The 16,489-nt window shown below is 42.7% G+C and overlaps 1 protein-coding gene across 1 annotated transcript; it reads right to left on the reverse strand.

The window, feature by feature from the left end:
* Positions 1-892: 892 nt before the first annotated feature.
* LOC123064418 (putative E3 ubiquitin-protein ligase SINA-like 6) lies at positions 893-3,027 on the reverse strand. Its single transcript, XM_044487907.1, has 3 exons — positions 2,336-3,027; positions 1,490-1,560; positions 893-1,036 (listed from the first exon to the last, which is right to left on the reverse strand). Exons 1-3 carry the CDS (start codon positions 2,925-2,927, stop codon positions 893-895), a joined length of 807 nt encoding a protein of 268 aa, XP_044343842.1. The 5' UTR covers positions 2,928-3,027.
* Positions 3,028-16,489: the final 13,462 nt, after the last annotated feature.

A 16,489-nucleotide genomic window follows, 5' to 3' on the forward strand; every position in this document is an offset into this window, starting at 1 on the left:
GCTTAAGGCTCACCTCACCACCAACGTCTTCTTTTACCTTATCCCCTTACGTTGTCTTCCACCTCCCGCAAGCACCATTCCCTCTCTCCTCTTTGCCCCCACCCCTCCTCCCCACACAAGAGGGGGCATGCCATTGTTGCCGCGCGCATCTTGTCACTGGTCGACAACGAGGCCGTTGGCGTCGCGCTCCGTCCCCCACAGCGCCGCCGGATGCCTTGCGCTGCGATGAGCTTTTTTCCTTGGAAAACTAGAGCATCGTCCAAAGCTTGTAGTCCCATCTAATTGAATCAAAAGCCTTGCAAATGTCCAGTGTGAAAAGCAAGGTTACCTTTTTATTTCCATGGAGGCAACAGGGAAAGTTTCTGAAGTACGTGATGTTAATGTGGATAATTCTCTTCTTTATGAATGCACTTTGGGCATTGGAAGCGATGTTGTTCACTTTATGAATGCACTTTGGGGCATTGAAAGCGATGTTGTTCATGAAAGGAGCTAGCAGATTGGAACGCACTTTGGCAATGATTTTCACAATGGTGTGTATGAGGCTTATAGGGTGGTAGTCCAAAATCTCCTCATCTCAGCCTCATCTTTCTTGGGCAGAAGAGCAATGTTTGCATGGTTGAGCCAACAGAAGCTCTTTGAATGCAAGTCGCCAAAAAGGCGAATGACAGCTGGTTCCTCGCCGCTAGGTAGGGGAACCGGTAGAAAGCTCTTTTGTGGTGCTATGGCACGAATCCAACACAATTATATTTCTCTACTAAAAGAGCACATGTACATGCTCTTTCACTCTCCAAAAATGAATCTGTGTACAGAAATAGCTACCGCATAGCACCACAGCGTCCGTGCGTCAGCCAGTAGTTCAGAGGAACTCCTGTCAACCGACAGCAGTTCCTCCTCAAACACATAAAGAAGAGGCGGCAGCGGCCGGGCATGCCGCACGAGCAGGTGGTGCTCTTAGCGACGTCGAGCGGATGTGCGGCTTGGTCAAAATCGATGAATAACTAGGTAGCCTTAGAGGCAGTTTGGTCCTTTCCGGTGTCTGTAAACGGAATGGAGAAAAAAAAGGACAAGGAAATCGGTAAAAGAGGGAAAATGGCATGTTAATCAAGGTGTTCACCCGTTGGTTCTGGGTGGTAATTTTGCTTAGTCTGTCTTAATAGTGGCAATGTTGCAAAGCCAGATGTTCAGCGTCAAATATCCAAATTTCTCAAGTGAGAGGGGACTGTCAGAGTACGTGCTAAAGAAAGCAGGCACCATTTTGGATATTATTTTTTCTTTTCTTAATTTGAGCCTTTTTACTATTTCAGGCGAAGAATCTGTTAGAAAGTTATTAAAAATATTCCAATCAAATTGTGTTTATGTTTTATGTTTCTATGAACTTAACATAAAATTTGGTTCAAAAAATTGAAAAGTTTATCTTTCAACACCAACCAAAATGATGACAGCGTATCCAACAAAGAGCATTTGAAATCTATGGCTAGGTTACACTTACATGATCAACGTAACCCATTTCACTTGTTACAAAGAGCATTTGAAACACTGAGCAACTTTGGTCCATGACACAATTTGAAAGCAGCAAACAACAAAGATTGCATCAGTCAGTAGAACCAAATGATCACAATTTCACGGAGGTGTCACAATTTTCATAGCATCAAACATTTGATCCAGTGCCTCCCAAATCAGTAAAACATTCCTTACATGAACTGGAAAACCTAAACAGAGTGCACTTCATCGAAACAACTACGTACGAAGCAGAGTCTGAGATCATAAAGCTTCTTAGCATATAATTACAAGTCATGAAACCCAAACAGTGAAGGCCGCGAAGGTCCACGCTGAACCTTACCACTTCAATCATACACTGTGTACTGTTTCAGACATATGGGCTCTCAAACCGTGTCCAACATTTGAAATCTATGCCTAGGTACACATATCTGATCAATGTAACCCATTTTACTCCTTTCAACTCGAAACATTTTACCCATTTTACTCCTTTCAACTCGAAACCTGAGCAGTTTGGTCATTCAAGACACGACTATAAAGCAGCAAACAACAAAAGATTGCATCGGTCAGCAGAACCAAATGGTCATTTAGTACTTGAGACGCAGCTTCACGGTCATGTCACAATTTTCACCGCATCGAACATTTGATCCGGCGCCTCCCAAATCAGGAAAACACTCCATACATGAACTGGAACACCAAAACAGAGTGCACTTCATCGAAACAACTACGAAGCAGAGTCTGAGATCATAAAGCATCTTAGCATACAAGTACAAGTCATGAAACCCAAACAGTGAAGGCCGCAGACGTCCACGCTGAACCTTGCCACTTCAAACACCGCGTACTGGTTTCAGACATATGGGCTCACACGCCTTTACTTTAGGATTAGGATCATCAATGGAGAACGTAAGCAAGGTACCCTTTCCATCATCAGCTATCTCATCTTTGGGCAGAATTAAGTTGTATCCCTTCGGTAGCCCATCAGACAACGATGAGCTTCGTATCTTGTAAACTGATATCTGATAATAGTCTGTCAAAAAGGAACCATAGGACATCCTACACTTGAACTTGGAGTTTGTAGCTTTAGGTTGGATGCAGACGACAGAGATGGCATGCCCGAATGCCTCTAGTGCCACATTGAGCAGGAAAATTTCCCTGTCTTTGATACGAAGAAAATGTAGACCTGGTTCTAGGCTGAAGTTAACATCTTCGGAGTATTTGATGGTTGTACACGGCCACTTGTGCTGGGAGGCGGAATGTTCAAGGAGGGCGTCTGTTGGCCCTGCAAAGCTGCAGCTGGACACCGGGCAGAAACATGGGGCGCTCGGGCATGCCTTCTCGTGCTCTTCTTTCTGGTAGTAGGTGAGCTTCTCTGCGCATCCATATTTTGCATTGGAGCAAGGGACCATGACTGATTCCATGAGACGTTCCATCCCTAAACAGCGCTTGAAGGTAGTTTCAGCAGAGCATAAGTGACAATTGTTGCGCACGAGCTTGGGACGGCAAGAAGAGCATATGAAATGCCCCACAGAACACTGGAACAGGAAGGATGAGCAGGGTCGTCACGTGAGAGTAACTTTTAACATAAATTAAAGTTGACGCACTACACAGCAACATAACAAGTTAGCACCACACAAAATTGTGCAACCATTCATGTAGGGGTTAGTTTTGGTATATGCAACATATTGGTCTGTAAATCTGTAACTGGCATACAACTCCAAAGGGGGGCAGACCAAACATATTGCTAGTAAAGAGGTATACATCATCCGCCCCTGATCCACGGAGAGGATAATTTTATGTCAATCTTGATCTATTCTCCTGTGATCCAGGGGCAACAATGAACAATGGAATAGATCAGTGGGAGAAAGGATGAAGCCACGAAAGAGATTTTGGCGGCAATCTGTTGTAACGCGGGAGAGAAACATGTCGTTTTCCTGATTTTCTGGAACCTACTGCAATTAGAGAGATACACTGGTATGTTTAAGTGGTGGGTCCACCGTGACACGTTCTGGGCGCTGGTTGATGACCTCTGTACGTTTTACTTTTGATACATACAGAGAAATAACAGAAAAAGGGTTGTCTGACCGGCGACAGAAAAACTGCTCTGTATCTCCAGCTCTCTCTGAATCTCTCCCTCGATCGTGATTCCGGCAACGACAGAGCTGGCCTTCCTGGCGCGCTTCGAGGCCATGGCGCCGCACGCCCCCTGCTGGTCCAGCCTGCTGCGGAGCGGCTGCCATGCGAGGGCAGCTCGCCGCGCGGCCGTTGACTACGTAGTAATCTATCCGTCTCTTCATTGGAGGAAAAACCAGTAGAACAGATGTGGAGGAGGGGGCGCTAGTGGTCATGCTCGTCGGCCACTTCTTCGGCGGCAACAGCGATTCCTGGGTCTGGATGGTGTTTGTTGGGCAAATAAGCCACGGCTCGGACGGGTCGGGCGCGGTGCGCGTGCGTGTGTGCGGTGGCCGCATCGGGTCCGACCGTGGCGGGCTCGGGTGTGTGCATGCGTGCCCGAGCGTGTGCGAGTGTGGCCGTTGGAACTGAGCCGTGCTGCATGCCCGTATGTGTGGGAGAGGCAGCCGAGTCGTGGGTGCTGCGGCAGTTCGTGCATGGGTTGTTAGCGTGTTAGCCGGTCAGTGGTGGCTGGATAGACATCCAGGTTGTTAGCTGGTGTGCGTAGTGGGTGAGTGCCCCTGGGTATTAACCCCCCCCCCCCCCCCCCCCAAAGACCTGATGTGGCCATTGAAACGTTGCCGAGCATGTAGCTTGTGAAAGAGGAAAAAGATTGGGGTGTTCGTGCGCCCAAGGCGGCGTTCGTGCGCCGGCCAAAAAATCCTCGTGTCCACCGTGTCTCCAGTCCTTCTTCTTCTTCTGTACGTGCAAGAGTGAGAGAGGCGAGAGAGAGGGCGGCAAGGCGGCAACAACAGTGTTGGGGAGGCCGCAGCCGGCGGCTAGCTGGAGCTGCAAGCCCGTCGTCGCCAGTGCAGATGGAGATACCGCTGCGCAATTCGTCGCCCTCTTCTTTGGCGGCAACAGCGATTCCTCGATGATGGCGCGGAAGCTGTGCCCAGCCCCAGATGGATGGAGTTGGAAGCACGTCGCCGTCATCGGAGAAAGATGGCGCTGCCTCAAGAAGTCTTTAGACGATCTCTTATTGGGGTATGGCAAAACAGCTAGGTAGAGCATCAGAAGGACGGCGGGGAAGGTATATATAATGGCCGGTCCTCCAGTTGCATATGCTGGTACCGGAGTAGAGTCGGAGACAGTCCACGGCAGTTTCGTTCTGAGTCCACGTCCGGAATCGGACCAAATTTCTTTTTTTTATTGACATATTTTAGTCGAGTGTGGCTAGATCTCAGTCAAATCCAAATCTCAGGCAAGTGACATACAATCTCTGCAAACAAATATAAGAGCGTTACGCTCATAAACTATTTACAGATGGAGTAACATGTAAGAAAGAAAAAAAATTGCACATATCTCAGTGTAAGATCTTAACCATATGGCATCGTCTGAGACATAATGAAGTCTTAGTCGGCTACTCTGATATTTATCAAGACTTATTTTAGCAATTTTAAAATCTAGTTTCAAATCTTCTCAATAAACTGATTTCATTTATTTCATAAAACTAACCATCCATTGCAAAAGTTGTTTCAGTTATGTAAAAATAAATAGATTTCAATAATTTTAAAAGGCTAATTTCACTATTGTCAATAAACTGATTTCACTTCTTCAGGAAAAAAGATTTCGATAATTTCAATAAACTAACTTCACTCATTTGTTAAAACTAATTCCAGTGATTGTCTGGTGAATTCGCTCATACACAATATATCTTTGTTCCACATTTAATAAATCTAGCCGTGACGGTCTTCCCACAAAAAAGATTCCACTCATTTCAATAAATGGATCTCAACAAACAAACAAAAAAGATTTCAACTCTTTCGAAAACCATATTTCAATTAATTCAAAAACTACATCCACTCATTTTAGAAATGTAATTTCACGTATTCCAAAAACTAATTTCAAGTATTTTAAAAACTAATTCCATGGATTCCAATGAATCGATTTCGGTAATTCCAAAAAATGATTTATCCTTCGGAAAATAGATGAATTTGTAAGAACTATTTCACTTTATTTAATAAACTTATTTCAGTTTTAAGAACTAAATGAGTGTGACAACATGGAACTGTGCCTTATGTGCCGACTTGCCAATGTAGATAACATTTGCCATGAATTTCCAAGAAATGGTACCCTCCACATTCATCATTGATCAGAACTTGCGACAAAATGTCCCAAAGCTCACGGTACTCGAATAAATGCTCCATTAAAAAATCTTTGGTTAACTTGATCTGCTTTATCCACGCATTCTCAGCAGATGGTCTCATGAACCATCCAGTTCTTCCTCTTGGAGGCCTCATAGACAAGACAAGGGGGATAATGTCTTTCAGCCTCCTCCCACCTTGGTGCTTGGTCCCCATAGTCAATGGTGGCACAACATAAAGGTGTAGAAGAGCTTTGTGTCCACGGCATCACAAAGGATGCCCGTCCCAACCCACAACTTGCTCGGGTCGGTCCACTCAAGCCATGGCCAACACAACTGCAACACCCTCCCAAATTTTTTGGATAGGTCACACCAAGGCCCCCAAGGTGGTTGAGGGCAGCAAACAGTTTCCCAGTTAAGCTTGCATTTCTCTCTCGAGGTCTTAGAAAGTCATCGATCCCTGAACCGACTCGGGAACCCCCTTCTCTACAGGAGGTTAAAGATGTAGTCCCATCTAACCGAGTCAAGAGCCTTGCGAATGTCCAACATGAAAAGCAAGGTTGCCTTATTATATCTGTGGACGTGACAGAGAAAGTTTCTAACATACATGAAGTTGACGTGGATGCTTCTCTTCTGTAGGTATGCACTTTGGGCTTTGGAAACAAGATGGAGGGAGTAATGGAGGAAGCGGAGGAGGAGGGGCGACTGGTAGCAATTGAAGGGGTTTGTATGATTCATAGAAGGAGGGATAAGTGATAGGATTAATGTAGGAAGATTTGTTGGTAGTTTTCTCTTTGAAAAATTGGTTGGTAGTTTCTGTATATTTCCATATAGATAATGTGAATCCTTTATTTTTCATATATACTATACAATGCCAATCGAAGGATCAAATCAGCAGTGGCGAAGTTACATGGGGGCTAGGGGGCATTTGCCCCCCCCCCACTATAGGAATACTCTTAAGCGTACCCCTAGTTATTAGGACAGAGGAGGTGACACTACAAGAAATATGTCAACTCGTGACCTTCTGTAGTGACCCTAGAAGAATTGGTCATAGATCTATGACCATTTCAGACCAATTGGTCAAAAGCTGTTCGGGGGCTCCAAACCCTAAACTATAACGACCATTTTGGTCAGAAAGGTCGTAATTTCCTTACATGAAATGGTCATAAAGCAGATAGCACTGGTCCGCTGCCTTATTTCTAGCTGATCATGACCAATATAGATGATCATAACCTTGTAAACTGTGGTGGGTTGCTATGACTAGGCGCCACCTCATCAGTTTTGCCTATGTGTCATGTCCATGTGGCAGTTTTTGCCCTAGGTTGTGAAACAACCTATATTTCTGTCATTACCAAAATTCCCAAAAAAATCTCATAAATTCTTTGGGTCATATCTTCATCAAATATGTAAAAAAACCTTCCTTGCCTAGTTCAAAAATAATTCAAAAATATTCATTTTCCTATTCTGTTCAGAAAAACACTTTGTGAAGGAAGTATCACTTTGGCATGTCCAAATGGTATCCATTTTCTACAGTGCTTTCCTATGCCCAAATAACCATCCTCCACCAAATGCCAGCTCAATCCATTCATTATTTTGAGCCCAGCTTTAATATTCGTATTTATGTCCAGTGTGGTACTTTGCGAAGCAAGTGCCACCTAGGCTCCTCCTTTTGAGCTGAAATTTGTGAAGACGGTCTTCTTAGTAACTGATCATCCTCAGCCAAAACTCACGCCCATTAGCCATGTGCATTTCCCGTTCCGCTAATCAAACACTTGGCTGCTTATTCATGTTTGAGCATCGATCGGTCTCCTCGTGAGAATCTTATGTTGTGATTTTCTTCCTAGCACCTACTGGGGAGTGCCCAACCCACTAGACATGCCTAGGGCGCCCAGAACACATGGCAACACCACGGTCACTGATACGTCTCCAACGTATCTATAATTTTTGATTGCTCCATGCTACTTTATCTACTGTTTTGGACTATATTGGGCTTTATTTTCCACTTTTATATTATTTTTGGGACTAACCTATTAACCGGAGGCCCAGCCCAGAATTGCTATTTTTTGCCTATTTCAGTATTTCGAAGAAACGGAATATCAAACGGAGTCCAAACGGAATGAAACCTTCGGGAACGTGATCTCACCGAATGTGATCCAGGAGACTTGGACCCTACTCCAAGAAGCTTCCGAGGAGGTCACGAGGGTGGAGGGCGCCCTCCCCTGGCCGCGCCCCCTACCTCGTGGGCCCCTCAGAGCTCCACCGACGTACTCCTTCCTCCTATGTATACCTACATATCCCCAATAGACCAGATACGGAGCCAAAAACCTAATTCCACCGCCGCAACCTTCTGTATCCACGAGATCCCATCTTGGGGCCTGTTTCGAAGCTCCGCCGGAGGGGGCATCCACCACGGAGGGCTTCTACATCATCACCATAGCCCCTCCGATGAAGTGTGAGTAGTTTACTTCAGACCTTTGGGTCCATAGCTAGTAGCTAGATGGCTTCTTCTCTCTTTTTGGATCTCAATACAATGTTCTCCCCCTCTCTCGTGGAGATCTATTCGATGTAATCTTCTTTTTGCGATGTGTTTGTTGAGACCGATGAATTGTGGGTTTATGATCCAACTTATCTATGAAAATATTTGATTCTTCTCTGAATTCTTTTATGTATGGTTGAGTTATCTTTGCAAGTCTCTTCGAATTATCCATTTGGTTTGGCCAACTAGATTGGTAGTTCTTGCAATGGGAGAAGTGCATGGCTTTGGGTTCAATCTTGCGGTGTCCTTACTCAGTGACAGAAAGAGTTGCAAGGCACGTATTGTATTGTTGCCATCGAGGATAACAAGATGGGGTATTTATCATATTGCATGAATTTATTCCTCTACATCATGTCATCTTGCTTAAGGCGTTACTCTGTTTTTAACTTAATACTCTAGATGCATGCTGGATAGCGGTCGATGAGTGGAGTAATAGTAGTAGATGCAGAATCGTTTCGATCTACTTGTCTCGGACGTGATGCCTATATACATGATCATACCTAGATTACCTCATAACTATGCTCAATTCTATCAATTGCTCAACAGTAATTTGTTCCCCACCGTAGAATACTTATGCTCTTGAGAGAAGCCACTAGTGAAACCTATGGCCCCCGGGTCTATTCTCATCGTATCAATCTATATCACTTTATTTACTTGCTTTGTTTTTACTTTGCCTTTACTTTTTTACTTTGCATCTATCTATCAAAAATACCAAAAATATTATCTCTATCAGATCTCACTCTCGTAAGTGACCGTGAAGGGATTAACAACCCCTAAGCGTTGGTTGCGAGTTGCTATCGTGTTGTGCAGGTACGAGGGACTTGCGCATGACCTCCTACTGGATTGATACCTTGGTTCTCAAAAACTGAGGGAAATACTTACGCTACTGTGCTGCATCATCCTCTCCTCTTCGGGGAAAACCAACGCAAGCTCGAGACGTAGCAAGAAGAATTTCTGGCGCCGTTGCCGGGGAGGCTTACGCAAAAGTCAACATACCAAGTACTGCTCACAATCCCTATCTCTCGCATTACATTATTTGCCATTTGCCTCTCGTTTTCCTCTCCCCCACTTCACCCTTGCCGTTTTATTCGCCCTTCTTCCGTTCGATCTTATGTTTGCTTGTACCTTCTTTTTGCTTGCATCTTCGCTCGCTAAAAGTCCATGGATCTTGATCCGCTTGCCAATCTTTTTAAGGGATCCAATTATGATGAACCAATTCCTAGTAATTTGGATGCACTAGATTATCTTTATAAGGTTTTGCCTGAAATCCGTGAAGTGACTCACGATAGATCTTTGAATAAAGAGCATGATTGGAATAATTTTATTATAAAATCTTTTGTTGTCAATTGTGCTAATAAGATGCAAAACCCTAAGCTTTAGGATGCTAGTTTTGTTATGTCCCCTACTTGTTGCAATGATCATGATTGGGGTGATTCTTCTTATGATCTTGAAAATTTATTTAATCCCCATAATGAATATGAGATTGATAATAGTGTTTGCAATAATATTGAAGGTGGGTTTGGAAGAGTGTCAACTTTAGATCCCACATATTTGGATAATGTTCAATCTTACGAAGTTTTTGATAAAAGTGGGTTTGGAGAGGTCATGACTTTAGTTAATGTTAATCCCACTATTTTGGAAGAGTGTCAACTTTACATGCATGTGGATCGTGTTGAGAATATGTTATGTGATAGCTATTTTGTTGAATTTGCTTATGATCCTACATGTAATTATTTTGAGAGAGGAAAATATGGTTGTAGAAATTTTCATGTTACTAAATTACCTCTCTTCATGTTGAGATTGCTATCATCTCTTTGTGCTTCCTTGCATATGCTAGTTTTTGCTTGCTATGATAATTTGTTTGCCTATAAGATGCCTATGTATAGGAAGTATGTTAGACTTAGATGTGTTTGTCACGTGTTTCATGATGCTCTCTTTGTGCTTTAATTCTTGTCTTTGATGTGAGCATCGTTAAAATTTTCAATGCCTAGCTAGGGGCGTTAAACGATAGCGCTTGTTGGGAGGCAACCCAATTTTATTTTGTGTTTTTTGTTTTTGGTTCTGTTTAGGAATAAATAATCTATCTACCTTCTGTTTGGATGTGGTTTTATGTTTTAATTAGTGTTTGTGCCAAGTAAGACCTATAGGATAACCTACGATGATAGTTGATTTGATTCTGCTGAAAAATAGAAACTTTGCACGCACGAATTTAGTTTTGATAAATCACAGGAACGTGCTTTTGCGTTGATTATTTTTGCTGCTGATCAATAAACAAATTTTCCAGGACTTCCTATTTTGGTAGAATTTTTAGAGTTCCAGAAGTTTCCGTTAGTTACAGATTACTACAGACTGTTCTGTTTTTCGTGTGTTGTTTGCTTATTTTGATGAATCTATGGCTAGTAAATTAGTTTATAAACCATAGAGAAGTTGGAATACAGTAGGTTTAACACCAATATAAAGAAATAATGAGTTCATTACAGTACCTTGAAGTAGTCTTTTGTTTTATTTCTCTAACGGAGCTCACGAGATTTCTGTTGAGTTTTGTGTTGTGAAGTTTTCAAGTTTTGGGTGAATTCTTTTGATGGATTATGGAACAAGGAGTGGCAAGAGCCTAAGCTTGGGGATGCCCATGGCACCCCCAAGATAATCCAAGGACACCAAAAAGTCAAAGCTTGGGGATGCCCCGGAAGGCATCCCCTCTTTCGTCCACTTCCATCGGTAATTTACTTGGAGCTATATTTTTATTCATCAACATGATATGTGTTTTGCTTGGAGCGTCTTGTATTATTTGTGTCTTTGCTTGTTAGTTTACCACAATCATCCTTGTTGTACACACCTTTTGAGAGAGCCATACATGATTTGGAATTTATCAGAATACTCTATGTGCTTCACTTATACCTTTTGAGCTTGATAGCTTTGTTCTATGTGCTTCACTTATATCTTTAGAGCGTGATAATTTTTGCTCTAGTGCTTCACTTAGATCTTTTTAGAGCACGGTGGTGGATTTATTTTAAAGAAACTTGATCTCTCATGCTTCACTTAGATTATTTTGAGAGTCATTAATAGCATGGTAATTTGCTTAATGTTAATATACTTGGTATTCAAGATTTGTGAAACTTTTTTTTGAGTGAATTAAACTAAGTTTGATGCTTGATAATTGTTTTGAGATATGGAGGTGATAATATCAAAGTCGTGCTATTTGAATAGTTGTGAATTTGAGAAATACTCGTGTTGAAGTTAGCAAATCCCGTAGCATGCACGTATGGTTAAAGTTGTGTAACAAATTTGAAACATGAAGTGTACCTGGCTTGTGCATCCTTATGAGTGGCGGTCGGGGACGAGCGATGGTCTTTTCCTACCAATCTATCCCCCTAGGAGCATGCGCGTAGTACTTGATTTTCGATGACTTCTAAATTTTTCCAATAAGTATATGAGTTCTTTTGACTAATGTTGAGTCCATGGATTATACGCACTCTCACCTTTCCGTCATTGCTAGCCTCTTCGGTACCGTGCATTGCCCTTTCTCACCTTGAGAGTTGGTGCAAACTTCGCCGGTGCATCCAAACCCCGTGATACGATATGCTCTATCACACATAAACCTCCTTTTATCTTCCTCAAAACATCCACCATACCTACCTATCATGGCATTTCCATAGCCATTCCGAGATATATTGCCATGCAACTTCCACCATCATCATCGTGACATGCATTACTTTTGTCATATTGCCATTGCATGATCTTGTAATTGACATCGTATTTGTGGCAAAGCCACCATGCATTATTTTCCATACATGTCACTCTTGATTCATTTCACCATCCCGGTACACCGTTGGAGGCATTCATATAGAGTCATATCTTGTTCTAGTTTCGAGTTGTAATCCTTATGTTGTAATCAATAGAAGTGTGATTGATCATCATTATTAGAGCATTGCTATTATAGTTGGATCTTATGATGTTTCTCCCGCTCTACCTTCTTGTAATGGATTGAGTTTTCCCTTTGAAATTATCTTATCGGATTGAGTCTTTAAGGATTTGAGAACACTTGATGTATGTCTTGCATGTGCTTATCTATGGTGACAATGGGATATTTACGTGATCCACTTGATGTATGTTTCCGCAATCAACTTGCGGGTTCTGTGACCTTGTGAACTTATGCATAAGGATTGGCACACGTTTTCGTCTTGACTCTCCCAGTAGAAACTTTGGGGCACTCTTTGAAGTTCTTTGTGTTGGTTTGAATAGATGAATCTAAGATTGTGTGATGCATATCGTATAATCAAACCCGCGGATACTTGTGGTGACATTGGAGTATCTAGGTGATATTAGGGTTTTGGTTGATGTGTGTCTTAAGGTGTTATTTTACTACAAACTCTAGGGCTGTTTGTGACACTTATAGGAATTGCCCAATGGATTGATTGGGAAGAATAACCTTGAGGTGGTTTCGTACCCTACAATAATCTCTTCGTTTGTTCTCCGCTATTAGTGACTTTGGAGTGAGTCTTTGTTTCATGTTAAGTTATTGTTATATGATCCAATTATGTTATCATTGTTGAGAACTTGCAATAGTGAAAGTATGAATCCTAGGCCTTGTTTCGAAGCATTGTGTAAGTGCATCTAGTGCCCCTTAGTGATTTTGGTGTATTGAAGACTTATAGGTTAAGTAACTGATGCGTTTGTGAGTGTACACAGGTCTATAAGTCTATGAGGAGTTTGATATTTACAGAGAAAGTCGACCCCTAAAAATGAAGTTCTTCGACTGAAGACTTTGATATTCTGAAGACTTTCTGAAGACTTTGAAAGTGAAGAAATTGGTGTGACCTTGAAGACTTGGTATTCATTCGAGGAATATGGAGCGTGAAGACTTTTTTTTTCGTAGTTTCATTTTCTCTTTCTTGAGTCATAGGAAACACCGTACTGTTAAAGGGGGTCGAGGAAATACTAAGGAAAAATTTCCATGTGATGCTCAACTCAAAATCCTACACCTACCAATCCCTTCGAGTGAAGCCATTGGAAATCTCATACAGTTCAGTCAATTTCTTTACTGACAGAGACGCAGTTCTTCTGGTCACTGAGGACTTTGCTCTGACTGAGGAGTTAGAAATTCGCCAGTGCGAATTGCCTACACAGTGAGGAACATGATAGCCCTGAGGAATTTGAGAGTCAAATTTCCGACCGTTGTTGTGCTGCGCGCCGGCTGTCCAAAATATCTTATCCACCTAACGGTCATATCATTGAAGGGCATTTATGTCTTATCATGTTGGGCTGCTCCCTAGGCTATAAATAGCCGCCCCCTACAACCACTAGTTGGTTGGCTGCTCCGAGAGAACTTGACACTTGTCATTTGAGTGCAACCCATCCTCCGAGGACTTTGAGCGAAAATCATCGAGTGAGGAAAATCCCAAAACCAAACCCCCACAAACCCAAAGTGATTGAGCATCGCTGAAGAAATTGATCCTGCGTGGATCCGACGCTTGTTACCTTTGAAGACTGTGCTTCTTCCAGACGGTTAGGCGTCAAGGTCTAGAGCATCCAAGAGGAATTGTGGATCGCCGAGTGACCAAGTCTATGAAGGTTTGGAAGTCACCTGAAGACTTACCACGAGTGATTGGACGAGGCCTGCGTGGTCTTAGTTCAAGGAGAATACGGTGAGGACTGGGTGTCCTGAGTTGCGGCTCAGAGACTGGGTGTCCGGGACTGCGTGTCCTCGAGTTTAAATACTCAGCCACTCCAACTAGACATACAACTGAGACAGCAGTTGGAACTGGTTTACCAAATCATTGTCTTCACCAACTAACTGGTTCTAATTCCTCAACTCTTTCATTTCCTCATTACTGTGTTGTATGTTGTTCATATCTGTGCTTGAAGACTTTGACTGAAGACTTTCACAAATTCCTCAGTTCAATTTCTTCAGTCTGTCCGTCTTCATCTTGTTATCCTGTGTTTACGCTTTCTGTACTCTGTGCTAGTCTTCATTTCATCATGATGACTATGTTTGTATCCTGTTACGTTTACTTCTGAGTACTTATTCCGCTGCAAGTAGTTCTTCAGTAAGGAATTTCCTCACCAGAAAATTCCTCAGTGAAGAATTCATAAAAATCGCCTATTCACCCCCCTCTAGTCGATATAACGCACTTTCAATTGGTATCAGAGTAAGGTACTCCCTTGTTCTGTGTGATTTTGGTTTAACCGCCTGGAGTTTTAGTTATGTCGACCGCATGTATGATCAAGGTCTTGGCTGGGTGTCCTACCTTTGATGGAACGGACTACCCCTACTAGAAGAACAAGATGCGAATGCATCTTGAGGCAATTGATAACGATCTCTGGTATGTTGTGGAAAATGGTGTCCGCACTGTCACTCCCTCACTGAACGCTACCGATGTGAAGAGATTCAAACAACTCGATTCTCAAGCGAAGAATATCATATGTGGCCATCTGAGCAAAGGATAGTATGGAAGAGTGAGTGCTTTGGAAACTGCTAAGCTTATCTGGGATAGGCTGTCCAAAGTAAATGAAGGAGTTTCAACTCAGCGTGACTCTCGAGTCGATGTTCTTCGGAATCTCTTCAACCGCTTCAAAAGACTCGACAATGAGAATGTCCAACAAACCTTTGATCGCCTCACTGACATCTCAAATGAGCTTCAAGCCCTCGGTGCCACTGACATCACTGATCATGAAGTTGTGAAGAAACTACTGAGATCGCTTGATTCGTCATTTGATACTCTGGGACTGATGATACAAGAACGTGCTGACTACAAGTCGCTTGATCCTGCTGATATCCTCGAAAGGCTAAACACTCACGAGTTCCAGCTTGCTGAAAAGAGAGATCTCTATGGCTCAAACTATGGCAAACCACGTGCCCTCAAGGCCAAGGTTGTGTCTGACTCTGAATATGAGGATTCTGGTAGTAGCCTTGGTGATCCTGAAGAACTGAGCCAGGATCTAGCACTGCTTGTGAAGAAATTCCAAAAGTTCACAAGACGTGGTCGCTTTGGAAAATCCTCAAGAGGAAATGATTCCTCATCCAGTGACTATAAGAGAAGACTTTGCCACAAATGCAAGAAGCCTAGTCACTATATTCAAGATTGTCCTCAGTGGGAAAAGGAAATGAAGAAGAAGAAATACAAGGATTACAGTTCTGATGATGCGAAGAAGAAGAAGAAATCGTCAAAATCTTCGTCATCAAAATCCTCGAAGTCTTCATCTCACAAGAAGAGCAGCTCCAAGAAGGCTCGGGCATTCATTGGCAAGGAGATGGACTCTGAAGCTGAATCTGAGGAAAATGATGAAGAGGAGGAGTCCGAAGAATCTGAGTCTGGTGTTGCGAGTCTGGCCGTTGCTACTGCCTTCGTCAGCAAGTCCATCTTCAACACTGAAGAAACTGACTCCACCGACAAGCCTGATGAAGATAATGATGGCTACGCTCCCACCTATTGCTTCATGGCGAAAGGTGCTAAGGTACTCAAATACAACTCCTCTGACTCTAGTGAAAATGAATCTGATGAGGATCTCAAGCCCAGCTACTCTAAACTTGCTAAAATTGTTGTGAAACAACAACGGGCTCTTGAAAAGGTTCAAAACATGCTAGATAAAAGTGATGATATGTTGGGTGAAGAAATGGATCGCACTAAAGCCTTGACTGAAAATCTTCAGAGACTTCAGTCTAGGTTTGATAACCTTCAAGGTCATCATAACTCTCTCTTGTCTGATCATGAGAAACTTTCTTATGAATTTCTTCAAGAAAAGCAAGATCACGAGAAGCTTTCTCTTGAATCTCTTCAAAGAAAGGAAGATCTTGAAAAGCTAAGAGTGTGTTATGAAGATCTTCAGAAGGAGCGCGATTCATTACTTGCTCAACAAATCAGCGCTTCTCAGGAAGAATTTGTTCCTCCATGCTTAAAGTGCATTGAACGTGAATCTGCTAATTCTTCACCTGAATGTTCAAATGCTTCAAATGTTACAAATTCTTCATCTGCCTCTGCTATCACTAATTCCTCATCTGAGGACATTGCTAGTATCACTGACAATGCAGGGCTGAAGGAATTGTACATGACAGGCATGTACAAAAGCCTCAAAGGGCATCAGACACTTTGTGATGTGCTCAAAAAGCAGATCCTCAACAGAAACCCTAGGAAGGAGGGTATTGCCTTTGAGAGGAAACTCAATGCTGATGAAACATATTGGAAGCCTGAGCAGTACCCCAA

This window comes from Triticum aestivum, chromosome 3B, assembly GCF_018294505.1.
Source record: "Triticum aestivum cultivar Chinese Spring chromosome 3B, IWGSC CS RefSeq v2.1, whole genome shotgun sequence".
NCBI classification, from domain to species: domain Eukaryota; kingdom Viridiplantae; phylum Streptophyta; class Magnoliopsida; order Poales; family Poaceae; genus Triticum; species Triticum aestivum.